The 23333-nt window shown below is 40.5% G+C and overlaps 1 protein-coding gene across 5 annotated transcripts in view; it reads right to left on the bottom strand.

Annotated features, from left to right (window-relative positions):
- EDRF1 (erythroid differentiation regulatory factor 1) overlaps positions 1–23333 on the bottom strand; it is a 32297-nt gene that overhangs the window by 6960 nt on the left and 2004 nt on the right. For 4 of the 5 annotated variants that reach the window (XR_008685720.2, XM_055424426.2, XM_055424427.2 and 1 more), the window contains exons 3-19: positions 21572–21638; positions 20811–20936; positions 19653–19777; positions 19253–19409; positions 16130–16231; positions 15736–15857; positions 14913–15024; positions 13422–13569; positions 13223–13331; positions 12805–12916; positions 11289–11549; positions 8680–8751; positions 8170–8320; positions 6297–6485; positions 4825–5025; positions 3201–3419; positions 974–1197 (exon numbers count right to left, since the gene is read on the bottom strand). Coding sequence is in view for 4 of the 5 variants with exons in the window: in XM_055424426.2 (XP_055280401.2) it covers positions 974–1197; positions 3201–3419; positions 4825–5025; positions 6297–6485; positions 8170–8320; positions 8680–8751; positions 11289–11549; positions 12805–12916; positions 13223–13331; positions 13422–13569; positions 14913–15024; positions 15736–15857; positions 16130–16231; positions 19253–19409; positions 19653–19777; positions 20811–20936; positions 21572–21638 (2497 nt within the window). In the remaining variant the exon portion in view is untranslated. The remainder of the gene's footprint in view (positions 1–973; positions 1198–3200; positions 3420–4824; positions 5026–6296; positions 6486–8169; positions 8321–8679; positions 8752–11288; positions 11550–12804; positions 12917–13222; positions 13332–13421; positions 13570–14912; positions 15025–15735; positions 15858–16129; positions 16232–19252; positions 19410–19652; positions 19778–20810; positions 20937–21571; positions 21639–23333) is intronic. The other variant, XM_055424429.2, reaches the window with a different exon arrangement.

The raw sequence follows: 23333 nt of genomic DNA, 5'->3' as shown, positions 1-23333 counted from the left end.
TTTCCCTAGATTTGGACTACTTTGCAACGATGCTTTCTGTTGTGCATTTAAGAAACGATTTTTATGCATCTGAACGTCATCCGTCTTTTACTTGGTGACTTTTGCTCACCATGTTACGAAGGGAAAGCCCCAGTCCGTCAGCTAAGGATCTACCTGTATCTCCTCTGAGATCTCTGGTGTCGCTTTTCCTCATCCATCTTTCGCCCATTCGGCATTTGCTCTGCTGGTAGCTGTTGTTCAGTCACTAAGGCGTGTCCAACTCTCTGCGACCACATGGACTGTAGTCAACCAGGTTCCTCCGTCCCTGGGAGTCTCCAGGCAAGCATACTGGAGTGGGTTGCCTTTTCCTTCTCCAGGGGATCTTCCCAACCTAGGGATCGGACCCGTATCTCCTGTGTCTGCTCACTGGCAGGCAGATTCTTTACCACTGCACCACAGAGATCGGGGTGGTTTTAATCTGGTTGCTGCTGCTGCTGCTGCTAAGTCACTTCAGTCGTGTCCGACTCTGTGTGACCCCATAGACGGAAGCCCACCAGGCTCCCCCATCCCTGGGATTCTCCAGGCAAGAACACTGGAGTGGGTTGCCATTTCCTTCTCCAATGTGTGAAAGTGAAAAGTGAAAGTGAAGTCGCTCAGTCGTGTCCGACCCTTAGCGACCCCACAGACTACAGCCTACCAGGCTCCTCCATCCATGGGATTTTCTAGGCAAGAGTACTGGAGTGGCTTGCCATTGCCTTCTCCATTAATCTGGTTACACCAATGCAATTTACTGAACGACTGTGTTCTCCCTATCAAGTCAACTTGTCGTCTTCACTACTGAGTCCTTAGTATTCTTAGGCCAGCTGCTGCTGTCTCATCCTGTACCATCACCACCGGTAACTATTTTAGTTTTATAACCTTTTAGTGGAGCTACAGCAAAGTGTAAATGACAATCAAGTGTGAACAGATGAAGCCCAGTACGTAAGTGTGTTACCTTATTGTAATACAAGCCTTCTTCCGGTGAAAATTCACGTTTAAATTCATCACCTGCGCCACAGTGCGCCTGTGCACAAATCCGCATGAGTCTTCCCGTGTTACATAATAAAAGGGCCGCATTTGTGGCATCGTCGATTGACTCAAAGTTGTGAATTCCCTTTTCAAAACAAGAAAAGCTTTTTTTCCACAACTGTTGCTCTGCAGTGGACACAGTTTTGCTCACTTTGCCAAAAAAGAAAGAAAACAATTGCGTAAGCAGGTATCAGCACAAGCCCACCAGTATGTCTCAATGAGAGGAGCATGGCAGTGACTGGATGTCCAGGGTAGCACCAGCCGCCTGGATCAACCACAGCACACTGTTCTCATCACACCCGCTATATTCTCTTCACATCTGTGTTCCCCACCCCCCAAACCTATGCTGAGGTCCTAAACACAAATGCAATTCATTTAAGGTCATCTGTTGCTGGTGTTCAGTTTCTAAGTTGTGTCCTCCTCTTTTGTGACCCCATGGGCTATAGACCGCCAGGCTACTCTGTCCAAGGGATTTCTCAGGCAAGAATACTAGAGTGGATTGCCATTTCATGCTCCAAGGAATCTTCCCATCCCAGGGACTGAGCTCGTGTCTCCTGCATTGGCAGGTGGGTTCTTTAGCACCGAGCCACCAGGGAGGTCCATAAGGTGGGACTCTGATCCAAAATGACTGTCCTTATAAAAGAGACAGATGCCAGCAATGTGCACAGAGAGAAGGCCAGGTGAGAAAACAGCAAAAAGGGGGCCACCTGCAAGCCAAGGGGAGAAGCCTCAGAGAAACCCAGCCTTGGACTTTTAGCTCCAGACTGTGAGACAGCAACTTCTGTTGTGAAACCATCCAGTCCACTGTATTTTTTTTACTTTTTATTTTGTATTGGAGTACAGCTGATTAACAATGTTGTGATAGTTTTAGGCTAACAGCACAGGGACTCAGCCATACATACACATGTATCCATTCTCCTCCAAACTCCCCTTCCACCCAGGCTGCCACATAACACTGAGCAGAGTTCCCTACTGCTATGGCAGCCAAGCACGCTAAAACGATATTCTGAATCCTCTTCTCTATTAATGAGCTGTGATTAAAGCAAGCAAATACGAATATCTGAGCAAAGCACCATTTTACAAAGATTCTAGAGACACGGTCCCATGAATTTTAAGAGACACAATCTGCGTCTTCTGACTACCACTTTTCATATGCCTTTACTGACTTCCTCCTCCAGAGGGACCTTAAAAGCACATGTTCTTATATCTCAATTTAAAAAAATAGACTATATGTGTGTAAATAACAACAGCAAAAAAGCTCAGGCTCTCCCACCAGGGATGACCTCTTGTGCCCTGGTGCCAAGCCCAGCTCAGAGCGCAGGCAGACAGTGACAGACTTATTCAGCTTATGTACTGTCCCCAGTCCTCTCCCGCAGCCCCTTTTCTCATGCTGTGTGCACAGCCTCTACAGTTTCACCCATTCTCAGGGGTTCAACTATCACCCCGATGTGAACGCTTCCCAGCCTAAGTCTCGCTAACCCAAAGAGCTCTTGCTAACCCACACATTTCTGACTACTAAGCCAGCCACTCACTCACAGGTCCACTGGCCTCTCACACTCAACATGGGTCCAGAGGAGTCCAGCACCCTCTGCCTGACTCACCGAAGACCATTTGCTGCTCCTCCCAACGCCCACGGACACAGCGTCTCTGGCTCTTTCCTCCCGCCTACTCTGGTCAGGACATCCCACCTTTCCCACGTCTGCCTGCTGACACCCTACATGTCACGTGCAATCTGCCCAAACTAGACCTCCTTCCCACAAGCCTTCCAAAAACACGCAACTCGAAGCAACGTCTCCTTTCCCCACTCCTCTACTGGACTGCACGGGTACTTACGGCATTTTTCAGAGATCTGTATTCATATCTGGCTTCCCAGCTCGGAGAACTATGTCTTAGCTGATTTTATATCCAGCACAAAGCCTACCACATGGCCGACTGTCCAACTCACCCCTGAACTGATCAGGTGGAGGACAGAGGACACTGAAATGGTAACTCCCAAGGGAAAATAATGTCTCTCCCTACTTTTATTTCTTCAGGATTAATAATAAAAGATAAACAGTGCAGCCCTGTATGACAGCTCCCGGCCTGAACTCTGTAAGCCTCAGCAGGGTCTGCTAACAGCAGCTGACAACGAGCAGGCTCAGAGGGGTACTCACCGAGTCTTTCACTCTGCAGCGCGGCAGCCTGATTCATGTAAAAGACACCGATTTCATTCCTAACGTTACCCATCCGCTTCAACACTTGAACATAGTGTTCTGGATTTTGACTTTTTAAGTCACTGAACTGCAAGATTTCATTAGCAGCCTCATAACATTTACAACTAACTGAAAGTTGACTTTCTAAGTCTGTAGACAAATCAGTAGCCCATGCAAATCCTTAAAAGAAAGAGAGGAAATATTACCACGAGTCATATGAACGCTTCTTCCTTAGCATCTAAGTAATCTGATACTTTTAAGAAAAAAGAACAAATAGATGCAATATAGTATAAGCATATTAAAATTCAATTAATACCACTAAAATTTTAAATTTCAGAAGGTCTCTGAATTTAAACAACTGTATTTTCTTGAAATATTAACGTCTGATTAAGAGAAGTATTTTCCTGCCTAAAAATACCAAACAAGTCCCAAGACCCAGATTTTACCGGATGCACTGCTTATTGGTACAGACCTAAAGTTGTCCACCGATACGAAGTAAACCATTTTTTTCTTTTTAATTACTGAAAACCGTTCTTGAAATAAATTTCTGACTGCTACCAGAGGCTAGTTATGTACATTTCCTTCTCCAGAGGATCCTCCCGCCCCAAGGACTGAACCTGGGCCTCCTGCATTGCAAGCAGATTCTTTACCTTTTTAGCTACGAGGGAAGCCCCATTATATTAATAGGAAGTTTAAGTCACAGAAGAAGCTGATAAGCTCCAAAGACTTAAACCTGCCATCTAGTGGAGACTGGAGTAAACTCAGGGGCTGGGCCCAAAAACTCAAGGGAAAAAAAGGGCAGTAGCCTGCTGCTAACTTTCAGGGAGCACATCACTTTTACAAAGAGGTACCTTAAGTGAGCTGCAAAAACAAACTATGGATTTTCTCACCGTATCTATTAAAACGGTCATCTGAGAAATTCAGACAGGGAGGAAGGGAAGAAAGAGGGCCAGAAACCCCCAAGGAAATAATACATTTCTTCCCTCTGTGCACGCTCTAGATGTTAACAGCCAAAACTTTTGGGGGTGTGGGTATCACGTGATATAAACAACTCAAGAGCATAATAAACAATTTCATGATACATTACAGAAGCACCTTACGTCTCATTTACTGCCCTAATTGCAGGTGCTTATATCTCCTGGATAGAGCTAAGAGGAGGAACACTGCAGCTGTGGACCAAATTCTCCCCTCTCCCAGGTTTAAAATCTGACTCCAAAAACAGACAGCTGTGAACCACATTCAAAAAATAATGACCTCTGTATCTCAGCCCCCAGGAACCATTCAGAAGGTAACATGTTCATTTTTACCCACTGCTAATTCCTTTTCAAAAGAAAATCATGGGTTGGTCAATTAACGAAAGGGTTACTACAGAAAGACAAGTGTAAACAGTCAATATGATCGTCTCCAGAGATTGCTTTTACTTTTAGTTAGTGCCAATTGTATAATTAGTAATTACAAAATACTTCAAAACCATTCTGTACACAAATGCACAGGATTTGTGTTCAACGCTAACATTAAGAAATGATGAACGCTGACATTTCTGGCACTTCTCTGAACCAAAGTACAAGTCCCCTCCCTCGCACACCCTGACAACTGGACTCCCTGTGGAGGCTGTGCAGTATCTCCTGGTCCTCTTTCGTTTGGTAATTAAACTCTTCAAGGTGTGCCGCCCTGTTGCTTGCATTCTGGGCCAGCATTAGCTGGATATCACCGCAGAGCGTCAAATATTGAGAAAGAAACAGCAGCACTTCAGAAAGCATATTGGTGCAGAGGCAGCAGTAAGTATCTATGTGGAAAGAACAGGAAGGAGAAAAAACACATTAAAAATGAAGGAACACAGTAAAATTTAAGAAGATCTTTCATGTATTTCAAAATGAAGGGCTGTTAAACCAGAGTGGAAAATACTAGGAAACATCAGTTCAGTTCAGTTCAGTCGCTCAGTCGTGTCCGACTCTCCGCAACCCCATGAATCACAGCACGCCAGGCCTCCCTGTCCATCACCAACTCCCGGAGTTCACTCAAACTCATGTCCACAGAGTCGGTGATGCCATCCAGCCATCTCATTCTCTGTCGTCCCCTTCTCCTCCTGCCCCCAACCTTTCCCAGCATCAGAGTCTTTTCCAGTGAGTCAACTCGTCGCATGAGGTGGCCAAAGTATTGGAGTTTCAGCTTTAGCATCAGTCCTTCCAATGAACACCCAGGATTGATCTCCTTTAGAATGGACTGGGTGGATCTCCTTGCAGTATAAGGGACTCTCAAGAGTCTTCTCCAACACCACAGTTCAAAAGCATCAATTCTTCGGCGATCAGCTTTCTTCACAGTCCAACTCTCACATCCATACATGACCACGGGAAAAACCATTGCCTTGACTAGACGGACCTTGGTTGGCAAAGTAACGTCTCTGCTTTTCAATATACTATCAAGGTTGGTCATAACTTTCCTTCCAAGGAGTAAGCGTCTTTTAATTTCATGGCTGCAATCAGCATCTGCAGTGATTTTGGAGCCCCCAAAAATAAAGTCTGACACTGTTTCCACTGTTTTTCCATCTATTTCCCATGAAGTGATGGGACCAGATGCCATGATCTTCGTTTTCTGAATGTTGAGCTTCAAGCCAACCTTTTCACTCTCCTCTTTCACTTTCATCAAGAGGCTTTTGAGTTCCTCTTCACTTTCTGCCATAAGGGTGGTGTCATCTGCATATCTGAGGTTACTGATATTTCTCCCAGCAATCTTGATTCCAGCTTGTGCTTCTTCCAGCCCAGCGTTCCTCATGATGTACTCTGCATATAAGTTAAATAAGCAAGGTGACAATATACAGCCTTGATGTACTCCTTTTCCTATTTGGAACCAGTCTGTTGCTCCATGTACAGTTCTGACTGTTGCTTCCTGACCTGCATACAGGTTTCTCAAGAGGCAGGTCAGGTGGTCTGGTACATACAAGGTTAGAAAAAAAATTTTACATGAAAATTTCACTGAGTAAAATTTCACTGTGATTCAGATGCCTTCTCTGATCTCTCCTCCCAAAGCTATTAAACATATTCATCTGCAGTGACTTACCATGGCTCTGCAAAGCTAATTTAATGTATCGTAATGCCCTTCCGTATTTCTGAAGACTCATGGCAGCATCAGACAAGACATAATAGGCCTTCGATGACTTGAGAATCAGCTGGAGCTTCATTTTATGTTGCCAAGAACCAGGGATCATTCCAGATTGACTGGAATAATTACCCTTCTGAAGGGAGCCCACTACGACATGAGGGGAAAAAGACACATATTTTATTTGAAGTCTCACTGTACAAAAAAAATTGTTTCTTGATATAAACACACCAGGCTCCTGTACAGTTAACAGCTACAACAAAACTGGTAAATGCTATACTACTTAAACGCAGTAAAGTATTAACAGAACAGCAGTGTTCCAATACTCTTGAGATCTCCAAAGCCCTGCTTCCACGCAGCTGTCAACTCTGTCACTCTCTTTGGGGGTCACTGACATCACTGGGTTCATGATGACATCTACTTCCTTTCTCTAGCCTACGGGTCAACCTGCCCCAAAGTTCACCTTCCTAAAGCACAGCTTTAATCACAGTAGAACTCCTGTTCTAAACATTAAAATGGTTCCTCACCACTTATTATGTCATGTTCAGCATCTCCCAGGTTCAAGATTTCTCGTTTTTTGATCAGCTCTAATGTTTGAGTCTTTCAAAATACAAATGAGAAGTATTTAAGTCTCTTTTATGGTTTTATTCGTGCCTGTATTTCTTTTTCCTCTGCTACTGTATGCATTTTCGATGTGTGAGGCATTGTCAGAGAACCAAGGATGAAGTTTTGCTCACAAGTGTGTCTGTGTGTGAGTATAAAACCATTAAGCACAGCTAAGGATGACTAAGGCAGGCTTCAGGAAGTGCTTACAGCACAAAGCGGTGAGGGAACCAAGGAACTGTGACTCAAACGCAGAGGCAGGATATTCAACAGTTGAGAGGGGGAGGAAGGAACAGACAGAAAAGGCATTTCAGAACAGACAACACTGTGAGAAAAGCAGAGAGACAGGAGTCCCAACGCTGGTGTGTACAACCTCAGGCCGGCACACAGGAGGCACAACACAAACGCTGGGGAAGTGAGTCCTGCCATGCTCCACTTATGCTCATAAAGAGAAAACCTTTCAGAAAGTTCTTGGTACTATTTTAAACATATGGGCTTTCAAAATACTTTTAAAATTAACTGGAAATTGGTTTCAAAACAGGGAAGGGGGATAGGATTGGGAAAAGAAATACAACTTAGACTAAAATGAGAAACTCAGCACTTTTACTTTGAAGCCCACATGTTCCTTGTGAAGTGACGTCCTTGAACAGATCAATGCTTTGTTAAGTGCATGCACAGCCTATTCCAGTGCTGTGAGGGAACAGGCTGCCGCTGCTCTGGTAGCTCTGCTCATCACATGCCGGCTCTGAGCACGTTACCTGCACTAACTCACTTAATCCATACAGCACCCCTTTAAAGGAGGCTGCTTTTGTCTCTACTTTGGGAGAGCAAACAAGGCTCAGCAAAGTCAAACGACCTGCCCCAGTGGAGATGAGACCTGGAGCTGTGCGGCTTGGCTCCTAAGTCCTTGTCTTGAAGCCCTCAACTGCTCCTACTGAAGCAGGGCCTTCTCAGGAGAAGCCTAAGGGCTGCGGGCATTAGTTCCTCCTAGCGGGTGATGGGAGGAGGCAGGTTCCTTATGCTCTTGTTAGAATATCTACCAAGGATCGAAATCACCCTGCTTTATTTTACACTTTGAATGAAAGGATATCCTCCCCTACTTTCCATTCATATGTACCCTTTCTCTGAATTCCTTTCAATGAAGGCCTTAATTGACCCAAGTCTGCTGCTGATAAAGGCCCAGTACATTATTCCATTGAAATGGCCTTATTTGCACTTCAATTCAACTTACTTTTGTCCAAAAACAAGGCCATCTGCTTCTCTAGACCCTCAGGACCCCCTCTTGTGGATTCATCCTCATATTTTAATGGGATTGGGGTGTTGGGGTCAGCAGCAGGGAGGTCACTTTCTTTTTTGATGCTGCTGTCCACAGACTTTAAACCCTTTAAAAAAAGGAGAAATGTTTACTATACATGTCACTGAACATCAACTGGAAATGAATACACTTAGGAGAATTTATATTTTGAAGACAGACTTTAAAAACTACATTTGACCTGAAAGTTAGGAAAAACTAATTTTCAATTCATGCTTTAAGGGGGAAAAAAATCACAGCAGAATATCACTCAGAATAACAGCGGATTCACTCCGCTGTACAGAGACTAGCACAATGTTGCACACAACCGCACTCCCAATAAAAGTTTGCTTATAAAGAAAAATTAACATTTGGACACCAACAAACAAATGCCATTTGCATATTAAGTACAAGCTTTACTGAAACAGTAAAGTCTCAACTGAAACTTACCTCCAGAACATAGCTCAGCACAAGTCTACAGCGCTCTTCTGTGTCATGACAAACTGGAAACGCACAACTGGGCTTCAGAAACGAACATTAAAAATTATTAACATGTTGCCAATACAACAAATTCCATCTCTCAGGAATTACTAAAATTCTGCAAATCAATAATTTTTGAACTTTTCTGTATATTCAGTTTAGTGAGGTATCTGTTTCAAGGTTAATGAATTGTTTCAATTAGACATTAATCTTGTTTTAATTGCAGAGTAAATGGATATAAGCATCAACAAAAATCTTGTTTAAAAAGATCTTCCAGTATATATTGCTTTAAGTACTTAAAATTAAAAAATAATTCTATTACAACAAAAAAAAGCAAGCAAGGAATGTTTTAAATAAATCTATACCTAATCCAATGGGTCAGCTCACTCCCAACGAGCACTAACTAGTACTTGCTAACACACAGTTCACAATATCATCAGTTTAGCAACGTTAACCAGTATTGCCCACGGTCTCATGTATAATGTATACACTTAATTAGCAGCAGAGCCAGTTAATAACCTCTGCTTACTGAGTGATATGATGTATAAGCAGTTCTCTGAAGCATTCCACTTGGTGAATCTTACAGGCTGGAATTACCGCTCTCATTATACAGAGAACTAAATACAGATGTTAGGTGCTGTGTTCAAACTTGCAGTGAGCAAGTGCTGAGTCTGGGACCCTGGAGCCACACTGTCTGTACTCCAGAAAGTACTGAGATATGGCAGAGCTAACACAAAAGACACGTTTATATGAATGCTATTTCTGAGTGCTTTCAATATTGATAGAAAGTGTTCTGCTAAAAAAAAATCCGTAAACACACCATTTACCAAATGTAACTGCATTCTGTTGACAAAGCAGTTTCCCAAATAAGGTACCTTTTACAACTGATGATTTTGTTTATAGTAAGAAACATTTTTTTTTTTTTTTTACTGTACTGGGAGTTTCTCAAGCTGCCAAGTGCACTAAAATTCAGATGGGCAGTTAATGACTTTTTCCTGTGGTCACTTAGTCAGTATTTCAGATCAGATCAGATCAGTCGCTCAGTCGTGTCCGACTCTCCGCGACCCCATGAATCACAGCACGCCAGGCCTCCCTGTCCATCACCAACTCCCGGAGTTCACTCAAACTCATGTCCACAGAGTCGGTGATGCCATCCAGCCATCTCATTCTCCGTCGTCCCCTTCTCCTCCCGCCCCCAACCTTTCCCAGCATCAGAGTCTTTTCCAGTGAGTCAACTCGTCGCATGAGGTGGCCAAAGTATTGCAGCTTCAGCTTTAGCTGAACACTAATGATGTGTTGTGGACTTCCTAGGTGGTGCAATAGTGGTGAATCCACCTGCCAATGCGGGAGATGCAAGTTTGATCCCTGGGTCGGGAAGATCCTCTGGAGGAGGAAATGGCAACCCACTCCAATATTCTTGCCTGAAAAATTCCATGGACAGAGGGGTCGCAGTCCACAGGGTTGCAAAGTCAGACATGACTGAGCGACTGAGCACATGTGCACATTATGGCTTGCAGCCATGGAGATACAGGACAGCCCATACCTCCAGGGAGCCCATACCTCCAGTGAGCCTACATTTCAGCGATGCGACACAGACACACGGGAATTTCAGGTACAGATTACCAGCCCCATGAAGGAGAAAAAAACAGAGCATGTTTTGTCTAGAGCAGTCAGGAAAGGTCTCCTAGAGGAGGTGCCATTTCAATCAACTTAGAAAAAGCCAGTCACAAAAAGGTCTGGGGAAAGGGTAAGTTCCGAGCACAAGTGACAGCAGAGGCACAGGCCCTTGGGTGGGCATGACTCTGAATATGAGAGACAGAGAAAAAGGCAGTGGGGCTAAGATAAAACCAGAGGAGAAACGAAGAGGAGGTCAGAAGGACAGGCAATCTTTTGGAATGACAGAAAGATCCTCTAAATGCCTATTTGAATATAAAATTTCCATCTGAAAGTTAACATCAGAGCTTAAAGTAAGAGATTATCTATAAATACGATTGGAAAGTAGCAATAATTTGGAAAAATGAAACACTGTCTAGAAACAATGGATGGTGTGACAGTCAATGTGATCAACACCAACAGAAAGCTAATGGGCAGGAAGCTGTCAGGGTCCACCGGGCCGTGACCAGTCAGGGGCACGTCCAACCCCGCTGGCGTGCCCAGTCACGGGACGGCACGTCCTACAGCACAGGGACAAGGAGCCAGGCCTCTCCACATACGGATCAACAAGCCGCCCATCCGCTCTGGTTCTGCGTTCACCGAGCAACATACACTGCCTCCCAGCAACACAGCAACTAGCAAGGGGCACCCTGACGAGCAGGGAGGGCTGCACACTGGTCACCGGAAAGAAAAATCTCCCATATGAAAATTAACATACGGATGTGCCACATCTGTCCACCGTCAGTTTGCATGTGGGACAGTGACCCTGGGACAATTATAAAACTGATTTTTAGATTTCATAGAGCTAATGATTATTAGACCCTATATCACGAAGTATTAGTTGAAGTAATGCCATTTTTTGAGAGGCTAACTGTACTCAATTAATTCCATTGATGAAATTTTAATACAAATGCCAACATGCTTACTCTGATTTGATGAATGGATTTGTATTTTTCTGGAACGGACAGCTCTCCAACAGACTTGATTATAGCGACTGCTTTGCTGTCATCTGACGGGTCAGAGCTGGTGCTGTAAGATCCGTTTTCATCACTGTCTGGCATCTCCTCCTCCTCTTCACTGTAACTTTCATCAGAATTCTCATTTAATGGAGATTCTGAACTTTCTTCTTTTTTAGGTTCATCCAATTGAAAAAGTTCTGAAAGCATGTAATTGGCTGAAGCAATAATCTTACAAAAAGAAAAAAATATATTAGTGACTCACCAAAACTGAGCATTCTAAAACAAAATGAACTTTACTACTGTACTAACAAATTTGAGGAGATCTGCAGACAGGCATATACACAGAAACATTCCTGATTCTAAGTACCAATGCTCTGAATGTACTGTAAAATCCTCATGGGTTGACATGTTTACTTCCTGAAACTATCCATTCCCAGCCTTCTCTCTTAAGAAAAAATTGCAACTGTATTTCACTAGAGACAAGTTTTCACATGTAAAGTGTCACAACTAAAATATTAGCAAGCTATCACTCTGTATCAACCAAGAAACTGGAATTTACTATACAATTTACAGTTCTGGGGGAAAAACCTCCATGAGCTTAATGAGCAAAAAGTCCAGAAATTTCTGGCTTCCCTTAAAAATAGCTTTTACATATCAGCATTATTCTACTCTATTATTTAAGTAATTCTTTATCACAGACATGCAATAGCCTTAACACTATTTTCTAACTTACTAACCACCACTTTAATCTGCAATTACATATTTAAGCCAAAACTTGTTCTGCCACTTTTCTTTGAAACCAGTTTCTCTTGGTTTGGTCTCCAGGAAAATCTTTATCTCCAAATTGAATATGGCTACAATTAAAATTAACTTGAATCTTTAAAAAAAATCATAATACTACGTATCTTTTCTGACTTAAACAGGATACAACAATTAGCCTTACACTGAGATATACAATTATCAAATTCAGACCACTGAGGTTTGTAATAAGGGTGATGTAAAACCATGGGGCGCAAGACTGAGGTTTTTTAAGAGATGCTTTTATATACTGAGGTACAGAATGTGGACCTTATTTACACTGACATTCATGTAAATGGGTCTTTCAAGACAGACTATAAAATAGTTTTCCACCTTCTAACAATGAAGATACGAGGGAAAAACGGCACTACTTTGTTAAAATTATAGGAGTTCTAAATTTATAGAACAAAATATGGTAAAATCAATTTTAATATATTTGATTCAATAAACACAAAATATTTCAATATGTAACGTGTACACATGTGCACACACACAGACTCTTCAAAATTCAGTGTGTGTTTTCCATTTAAAGCACCTCTCAGTTCAGATTAGGCACAACATGTGGTAACTGGTTAGCAAACCAGATCGGGCAGTTACAGACTATGCATTAGGTGGCTTTAATGTCTGGGTAACCATTCTCGATCAGAATGCCAGAATTCTTTTAGAGGGCGTATACTAATCTTACTTGAGGATGTCTGCTTTTGTCCAGCAATTTAACACAATTCAGAAGCAGGGTTCGAACTGTCCCGTAGTGTTTCTTATTTTGATTCTTCTTCATCATCATGTTGCAAGCAACCCTAAAAGGAGTTTATATCAACTTTACTGCCCGTTCATCATTTTCTCAAGACTCAAGTCTAGGCATGCTCATCTTTCCTTCCAGGAGAATAAGGGCCATAAGAAACAACAAAACATTGCATTTTACATCCCTGCTCTTTTCCCTTTCCCTATTTATTTTGTGACAGCATATAGATGTATATACATACACATTTTTTAAACTATGAAAATCTAAAAGGTATTTAAAACTTTGGCATAGACAGTGAGGCCATATACATAAAACTTTTAAATAAGGCTACTTCTTCATCTTAACGTCTTAAAGCACTCACTTATATAAAAGAATAGCCACTGGCATTGTGAATGGATTTTGGTATTTGTCTTCAGTTTCTTCACAAAGAGTAGTGAGATCATAGAGCTTCACTATATCACTGCCACTTGCTGGGAAGAAAACAAAACAAAAAACCCAAATAAACCTCATTTTACAGTTGCCACTTAAATCAAAGATTACTCATTCAAACAATAGTTTACCTTTAAATAGCCAATAGGTATGTCCTTCCTTGGTACAATTAGATTTCAAAAATGATAAAATATTTTGTGCAATGTCTTTTATGACTTTAGTAGAAAAATTAGAGTTTTCCAAATTGGGAATTTCTTCTGTCTTTATCATTTCATACTTCTAAAAAGCAGAGAAAAGACAGTTTGAGAAAACCTGCACAGCAACACTTCTCTTATTAAAAAGAGACCAAATATCTAAATTCTGCAATTAGAGACCCAGGCAGCATGAGAGTTTCAGGCACTGGTTTTCGGTCTTTTTTCTGCTCTGATACTCTGAAGGAATCTGACCCGTCCTTGCCAGCAATGTGGTGGTTTACCACAGGAATAATTCTTAAGGGAGAGTCATCACCATACTTTGAACCACAGACTTAGCACATCTCATTTCTGTCCCAACCACAGAATAAGTTGCACTGTACCCTTTCTTTCATTCTGCCCTCATGGTTTCCAACTGGGAAGGTGACAAATCAAGGCAGACTTCACCCAGTAAGCTTTCTCAAAATATGCTATTTTTGGCTTTTTCTTTTCCCAGACACCAGAGTCACCTGGGCAGTATCTCCAGTGCACACTACTTTTCCTTTGAGCGCTGGACTATTCCTTTAAAGAAATGGAGCACGGGGCAGGGAGTAGGGGGGCGGGGAGGGGTGGGGGGAGTGTGTGGAGGAAGCAGGAAAGAGTAAAGGCTGCGAGGCTATTACCATCACAATCTCTAAGAGGCCTCCTCATTTTTTGTCTTCTGCTCACACTTCCCTAAATGCCTCTGAGCATATTTTCTGAAGTACTCTAAGACTAGAAACTGCAATTAAATTGGAAAACAGACCAGATCAAAACAGAAGTGACCACACTCTTCTCTGGTCATCCAGACTCTCGTGTGTATACTTCTAACCCTTCACCCACCATTCCCTATTTTCCTTTTTGCACATTCTTATTTCCCATTAGATTAAATCATTCTGAGTAGTGACCAATCTTATTGCTTTCCAAACTCCAACATTTCTGATGGGGACAAAGTCCCTCATAAATAGAAAACGCTCTATAACAATTTGCTAATACAAGCTATGTACTTTATGCAATTACTGCTGGGGCCTTTCCTCAACATTTTGCATTAAGTATTCTTATCTGTATACTGAATAACAGGATACGATACTGAATAAACACCTTCACTGTTCAGACACTTTGAAGTAACTGCTATGGGTACTTGCCTTAAAATTATAGTTCTCTGGCTAAAAATGCAGATTTTAGTATATGTATGACCTGCTCACAAATTACCTATAAATTAAACTCCTGTCACATCTAGAATTTTGACAGCACCAACTCAAATGTAATAGCACTCTAATTTCAGTTCAGCCGTAGTTATCTTCCTTGCCAAAATACACCTTACTCAAGGGTGTTAAAAACTTTAGTGAGGTACTTTCTGCCCCAATCCGTAGTTGAGAGATTATTTCAAAAGTCACATTGTGTCAGGCTTACCTGTACAATTCCATTTACATGAAAACACATGACAAGTTCTGGCACGTTGCATATCAAGTTGTCCAACCAATAGTCAATTCCAGTTAGCACATTAATGGGTTTGTTGTTATCCCTAAAAACACATTTCTGGTGTTATTTGATTAATGAAGATGTTCCATTTCAAATCATCTGAGACTTACTTCCCTCATTAGAATATTGTAATCTGTTCTCCCTAGTTGGAGAATGCCATTTATGCTTCTCTTCTGATGAGACACACGTACGCAGCTCATGGGGTATGTTGTACTTAACATCTTCCCATAAACTCTGCTTGGACTCCTAATGGGTGTCCATAAGAGCTTTCAGGAGCAAAAGGAAGAACTATGACACAGATGGCTGGGAGCCACTGCACGCTCCTCATACAACCTGAAGTGAAGACTGACCAGCATACATCACAGTGCCCAAGTCAGAACTCACACAGGATGGACGATGTGAACACATACATACAACTGGAACGTTAAAAAATGCTACAAGTGAACAGGAAGCTGGTAAACCACCTTCTTAACTGGTTAAATAAGCTGTACTCCATTCTCACAAGTTGTAGATTCAGACCTAAGACTCAGTCAGTACAGCAGGTCTCTGACTCCACTACCAAGGACTAGAATGAAAAGCCAGCCACAGGGTTTTCAGCACTTGCTGAAACACTCCTTCTGTACTGTGGCCATTTCAACTGGTGGAGGAAGGAGGGAAGTGGGGAAAAAAAAAAAAACTAGAAAAAGGAAAGGATGCCAAAATAAGCAGGTGAAAGCAAGTTGGAACACGATTCTTGGACTATAAGTCTAGTTACCTGAGACGTAAGCTGACTGCTGGATATCGGCCGCCTCCAAAGATAGGCATGTTGGAACCAACTAACATGTGTATGTCTTCAAACGTCCATAAAATATTCCGAACAAAATCATTTTTAAGACCCTTTGATTTGAAATAAAATAGAAAGATTATGTAATAAACAGGGGATCTATAATCTCCCCCCACGATCCACAAAAAGACTAGAAGAAGGAAAAGACAAAGGAGAAAAGATAAATGAAGCCACAGAGCCAGAAGATCACAGAGATGTTTAGGAAGAGATTTTTAGGATCAAGTGGATTTTTTTTTCCCTATGAATTCCAATTTAAGACTAGCTCTTAGATGATGAAGTAGACTGGGGATGTGGTGTCTCGACTTGGACCCCACGGAGAGCATACCTGACTGTTCTCCCCGTCATTGAATAAAGGAGTCAGGTTTTGTTCTTTAGGCGCTGAGGCAACATGCCCCACTATGTATGAGGGTTCAAGAGGCTCACTTCCCTGTGAAAAGTGCAAGGACAGGAGTGATTCTGCTGTCGTAACTTCTTACAAAAGGCCTACTGTTAAAAAGAGTATCACCGACACGTCAAGGCATACAGCTCAAACCTGCTCTTGTAAATTACAGCTGATACGAATCATTACCTCTCCTCACGGGGTGCATACTTCAGTTTCTAATTGTCAGTCACTGTAATAAGCTAAACACGTTCAGATCTTACTCAAATCAAGACTAAAGATTTAAGCTTTCCAAGCATTTTCCCTCTTTTTTGGGGTGAATTGGAACAGCACTGCTCTAAGCCTATTCTATCCCTACTGGATTAAAAATTTCCTAAGAAAACTCAGCCATATTTTTATGACACTGGTAATCAGAACAGTCCCGAGTTTCACACATCCTAATGTGTTTTTCGCAGAAGTCTAGTCTCTGGGGTGACTAATTCCCAGAGTCAGATCTGAAAAACACTGTTTACAAGGATTCGCTTTTGAGGAGTAACAATGCTTATTACAATAAAAGGCTCTTGAGAGGTCCTGCACTGGAAAAACATACATGGCCTCTATATACTCCACTACTCCCAAACCTATTTGATCTTGTAACACTTTTTATTCTTATTACAGATTATTCTTATCATTCTTATAATTATTCTTATTATTATCTGTGGAATGTGTTCTGGAAAACACATAGGAAGCGGAACCTCTGACGTAGTAAAAGCAGTCCACTGATTTTCCAACCATTAGGGCAGCTGCCATTAAAAACCATTAAGAAACATTAAACCAAGATGAGCAAGCATGTGTGTATATCTGAGCATGTGTGTGTGTTGCTTATTCCCATTTGTGTGCTAATAAGCTTAGCACCAGTTTTCAAAGAAAGTAGATATGAAGCATATGAAAGTAGCTATGAAGTGGGAGATCTCCAGTGCATTTGCATGTCTTCACAAAGGTCCTTAAAGAATGTCAAACATGTACTGTATTGTTTATTTATACAGACAAGTTATCGACCTATGGATAAATTCCAAAAATTATATTTGCCACGTATTGCCTTAGTGAGATTTATAGGTTTCTATGTTATAATGTTCTTAAAATTTTGGCTCCAAGGCCAAACCAGAGAACTATTTAAACTCTATTACTGTTTAACATGGGCCTCAAACTTGCCGATACAGTCTTGGGAGCAAGAATTCATGAAGTGAAGTTTAGAGATTTATATATGTCACCGAAAGCATTCTGTAAAAGATTATTTGTAGGCAAGGTAGCTCTGCTTAGGGATATGCCATTGCCCAGACAACTTGACTGCTCGTAGGGCCCTTCTAAATGTGTGGAATATACAGACACAGTGGAGTACTGCTGTGGGAACAGGCCTCTGATCAGAAAGACCAGGGTTTAAATCCTAGCTTGAACTTCACCAGCTGTGTGACCACAGACAAACATCTACTTTTTACGAGCTTTATTTATTTATTTGTAAAACGATACCATCAACATAATACATATGCAGCTAAAAGGATGAAAAATACACACACCATACATGGCATAAAATATGTGGCATAAGAGGCATTAAATAGATTCCAGGTCACTTCTTCCACAGGCAAGTCCATAGATTCTCAAAAGCCTCCAAAGTTTTTCAGAGTAACCTTTAAAGGACAGAATGATAAGGCTGATACAGGGGAGATGGGCAGCAGGAGACTAGAATTTTCATCATGTGGTCTTTTTATAATGCGTGTGTTTTGAAGTCAAGGAATACTAAATAATTTTTTAAAAACTCCTTCAGTAAAGGATAATCACATATTGTTGCTGTTGGCCAGTCACTGAGTCATGTCTAACTCTTTGCAAGCCCATGGACTAGCATGGACTAGCTCATGCAAGCCCATGGACTAGCTCACCAGACTCCTCAGTCCTCCTCTATCTCCCAGAATTTGCTCAAATTCATGTCCACTGAGTCGGTGATGCTATCTAACCATATAATCAAATACAGAAAAGTACATAAATTATACAGAATACAGTATAATGACTAATTAGAAAACAAATTATCCATGAAACCACCACCCAAGTCATGACAAAGGACCCTGCCAGCACCCATGTCCCTTCTCATTTCTATTAATAACGTCCCTACCTCTCGGGTTATCACGATGTGGGCTTGGATGCTAGTTACTCCCCTAGTCTTCCTTACAGTTTTCCCAACTCTGGAAAAACATAAAGTTCACTACACAGTTCAATGAGGCATATCTATCTGAAAAAATTTACGAAACTAAAATCAGGTTAAAGGTATTTTGTCTCCTATGACCTTATAATTTGCAAGGATAGAAACTAATAATGAACGTTCAGTGTGTGAGAGCACACAGTCAGAGGAGAAAGGCAATTTAGCAAGTTATCTCAAGCTTGTCAATTTTCCTAAAAAAAAAAACATGCACCATTTACATCTATGAAGTTACCTGACAGACACAATAAGGACAAAAACAAATGAACAGTAAGAAGAAACCAAGAATATAAGAGATAAAAGAGGTCACAGTCCATTCTCTCCTCTTTCTAAATGCTTTATAACATTAATGTAGGTTAAGTCTTAGCAACTCCACTGAGAAAATGTGCAGATCTATTTCAGGCCTAACAAATCCGACTGAGAGTTAAGGTAGGAGGCTAGTATTTAAATTACACAGACCTGTGAGTCTCTTAGGTCTGAAAGGAACTTAATATTTAATATCTGAAAGGAACTTAATATTTCCACAGTTTAAATACACCATATCTCCTTATGACTACGAGGAGATAAAACACTACTGATAAACATATTAATAAGCTATTTTAAATGTGGTAAAACTTTTAAAAATATCTTTGAATTATTTCTTGAAAAAAGTCTGATCTAGCCATCCATAATAACCCTTGTAAATTCCATACTGAAAAACTGAAAAAAGGACTTTTTGTACCTGTGAAGACATAAATTGATAGAATATGTTTTATTCCTATTTGTCTATTTTTTATTGATGGGATAATTGGCTTTGTCTCCTTAAATGATTTTGCTGAATTAGCATCTAAGCAATGTCCAACCTGACTGGAAGCACTGGGGTCTTCAGAGACTGAAGAAGGCATTTCAAAGGGGGCGGGCCACGAAGCCTCATCTGAATCGTTGGTCTGATCAGAGCTGGATGACTCCTGCTGTTCTGTGGCAGATGGGACAGGCTGAGCAGCTCCATCGCCATTGATACTGGCCAAATCAGAAGCAAAAAAACACCACACTGTTACTTAAGTTAACTTTATGTAACAGCCCACCAGTTTTAAAAAACTAGATTCTATAACCAAGCATAAATCTTATTTAAAAAAGGAATACAGGACAAATGTCAACAATAACAGCAGCCAAACTTAAATTACTTTTACTGGCTTCAAATTAAGTTTTATATCAGATTTTCATTTTTTCTCTTCAGATAAAAATAAACAAATAGCTAAGTACCTGTAATACAAAAACTTCGAAAGAATAGCCTTCTGATACCAGTGTTCTTTGCTTTTTTTCTTCCTCTGCCACTTCTGATCAATAAGTCTTTGATAAAACTCTTTTAACCATGTCCAATCACCAGTCTGGTAACATAAGAAATTGAACGCACAAAGCATTAAAATTATCTGTGTGTTTATAAGCTGCAAGGAGGCAGGGCTGTGATTCTCAAGACCCTGCCCAGTGGCTAACACATACAGACTGAACTGAACTGTGATCTTTACAAATAGAAAAACATTTACTATAAATGTCTGTTTGAATCACTGTAACTTCTTTTCCTTTATCAAAGCATTGCAAGAATATTCTCTAAGAGTAGCCTATGGGAGCGAGTGGCAAGACCATGAACTATTTGCAATCAAGAACTATTTGTAACAACATGGTAAATACAGAAATGTAGAGTCAGCTTTCAGAATCTGCAGCATTATTATATCTTCAATAATGTGACTTCCCTCGTAGTTCAGTTAGTAAAGAATCCACCTGCAATGCAGGAGACCCGGGTTTGATTCCTAGGTTGGGAAGATCCCCTGGAGAAGGAAATGGCAACCCACTCCAGTATTCTTGCCTGGGAAATCCCATGGACAGGGGATCTCGCAGGTTACAGTCCATGGGATCACAAGAGTCGAACACGACTTAGTGACTAAACCACCACCACAAAAAAAATGGTGGAGAATAGTCATTTACCACACACAGTTTGAAAAGCTCTGCTTAAAGAGAACCAATTAATTCTAACATAACTATATATTCAGAGGAATAATTTTTTAAACATTTTTCACATTTCCTGGGAGCCATGTTTCATGACAATCTCTTTAATACAGACATGAAAGGATTTTTCAAAAATTTAACCAGTCCCTTAAACTTCATATATTTCGTAACTTTCTCCACTTCACCCTTTTACTTATAAGAATTCTGGCTGCTGGTATCAGTGAAATAAGTTTCTCTACTGTTCTCTTCTCTAACTTTTTCTTTATTAAAGCTTTTTAATCTTCAGCTAAACTTTTCATTTCTTGGTTGAAGCACTCAACCACGTTTTCACTTTGTCCTTTCTTTGAAACAAAATCACATTTCTAGTGCCCATCAGTTGTTAAAACAGTGCTTTTCTCGTTATTTCTCAAGAATTACCTGAGATGATCTCATAAAGAGTTCCTGGATATCTAACTCGTCTAACAAGAGAGTCCTTCCTATACGGTGCACGGCCATGCTCACATGTGATTTGCTGTAGGGAATCTTCAGAAGCTTTTTTATGTTCTTAAAAAATATAAAAGGAAAAACAGTTTAGAAACACCTTTGCGGTATGATCTGGAATCTTTCAAATTTAACTTCACTCAGTTTTAAAGCATAATAAACCTTATTTCCTTAAGTTCATAGAAACTGTACCTTAAGGAGCTACCTACAAACACATGGAAGACAGAGCTTAAAACCAGAATCACTTACACTTTACTAGTCTCCCTGTGTTAATGTAAATGACAAAGACTTCCTTTAACATGATGGAATTTCATAAAGTATATACAGGTCACACTGTTGCACTGACCCAAGCTTTTAGCATCTCAGAAAACACTGGCCAACTAAGCATCAACAGATTTTACTACAAGTATCATATTTAATTCTCAACCAGCAACATTATATAACCCAACACTGTAACTGCTATCATCAAAACTGCTATCATTAAAATACAGCCATCAATACCACTGCCAGTATTTTGTGAGTGATTCCCTCCTCTTCGAGGAATGATGCAGTGAACAGTGTTACTTTAATAAAAAAGGTGTTCAATAATCAGACAGTTGTAGCTTATTTCATCAATAATTTTTCCAGGCTGCAGAACAGAGCAGACTATAAATCCCCAGCACAAACATCCCAATTATAGTCACAAAGAGGACACTTACTTCAGAGTCAGAGACAACATCCACATCGTTGCCCACTGAATCAATAAAGTCGTATGCCATCCCAAAACTAATGGAGAAAACAAAGGCCACAAAAATCACGTTCGTGGTGGGGCAGGTGTTGTTACAACAGAATACTGTATTTCAGCACTTCTTAGATACACATTTTCTACACTCTAACATCTCTGAAAACAGTATGCCTATCACCATTACAGTTGGCTAGTTTTTCCTTCTCAGTGGTACATAAAATAATGGGGTCACTTAAGAGATACAGAAAACAAGACTGTGGTTGCCATGAAGGAGTGCAGTTGGGGAGGGACAGATTGGAGTTTAGGATTAACAGATACAAACTATTATATACAGGATGGATAAACAACAAGGCCCTACTGTATAGCACAAGGGACTATATTCAATACTCTGTGATAAACCGTAATTGAAAAGAATATATATATGTATATATACGTATAACTGAATCATTGCTCTACACCAGAAACCAACACATTATAAGCTAACCATACTTTTAAAAATTTTGTTAAAACAAAAATAATGGGGCAACTTAAAATCAGTGGCATCTTAAATTTGATACAAGACAGAAATACAATAATAACAGAAGCAATAACAGAAAATATTTAGGATAAAAACAATTACAATCATTTTTATTTTTGTAGTCATGAAATCTAAAAAAATATGCAATAGAAAACAGTCAGTTTGAGTTATTCTTTTTAGATGGGGAGACAAGAAAAACAACAACAGAAACATTTAGAAGGATTTTAGTCTCTGGGATCATGTTCCCAGTGATATACACTAGTACCGTTTTAAAACATGTATGAGAACAAAATGCACACAACACGAATTCAACCAGAAGGAGAAACAATAGCTCACTGAGCACCAAAGTCGTGCCAGGTGCCACATGAGGCACATCTATAATCTGCAAATATGAAAAGGAGCTGCTGTCACCATTTTTCAGTGAGGAGGCGGCAGAGTCAGAACACTTATTTAGTACTGACTCACTTCAAAGTATGCTGATGATTTACCACGTGGGCTAGGCAAGCTCTTAACCTTTCCAAGCCTCACTTTTCTGCAGGAAAGTTAACACCACCAAATTCAAAAGGTTGTTGACAGAATGAAACGAGATAAGCACATAAAGTACTCAGCAGTGTCTATACACTGTCAATATAATTATCAGCCAAATCACTTTATAACATTTAATTCTGCTTTATTAAGCCATTTTTCTAAAAGAAGACAAGAAAACTATTTGCAATTTTTTTTCTAGTATAAATAATGCTACATACAAGCAACATTTTGCAAACATAACTTTTACCTCCTGAGGCATTAGGATAATTTCCAAATCACTGGCACATAAGCTATTATTTATGGCTCCTGCTGTATGTTATGTGGAAATACTTTAGGTTCAATCACTAAGAGGGAAAAAGGGAACCCCCCCCACATTAAAAGGTCGACAAGAATATGGACATCAGTACATTCTGCTCTGTAAGACCCAGGCCTCTTTCTCAACCTTAAATACCACCAGCAGAATTTCCAGCAAGTGTCAAAGTCAAGGGTATATATTTAAACATGCTGTGTTTTTACATCACTGTGTCAGACCAGACAATCCACCACCATTTAATGAAAAATTCCACAGGACAGGTTAGACAGTTTTAAGGGTTTCCCCCCTGAGACTCCATATTCACATATTCAAAAAGTATGAAAACTGGCTAAAATGAAAATAGCTAATTGAATTTTAGTGGTCAAAATTCACCTTTGT

This window comes from Moschus berezovskii, chromosome 12 (genome assembly GCF_049115385.1).
Source record: "Moschus berezovskii isolate FMDL1 chromosome 12, NW_MosBer_1.0, whole genome shotgun sequence".
Lineage (NCBI taxonomy): Eukaryota > Metazoa > Chordata > Mammalia > Artiodactyla > Moschidae > Moschus > Moschus berezovskii.
The sequence above is the reverse complement of the archived record's forward strand: the minus strand, read 5'-3'. Positions and strand labels throughout refer to the sequence as shown.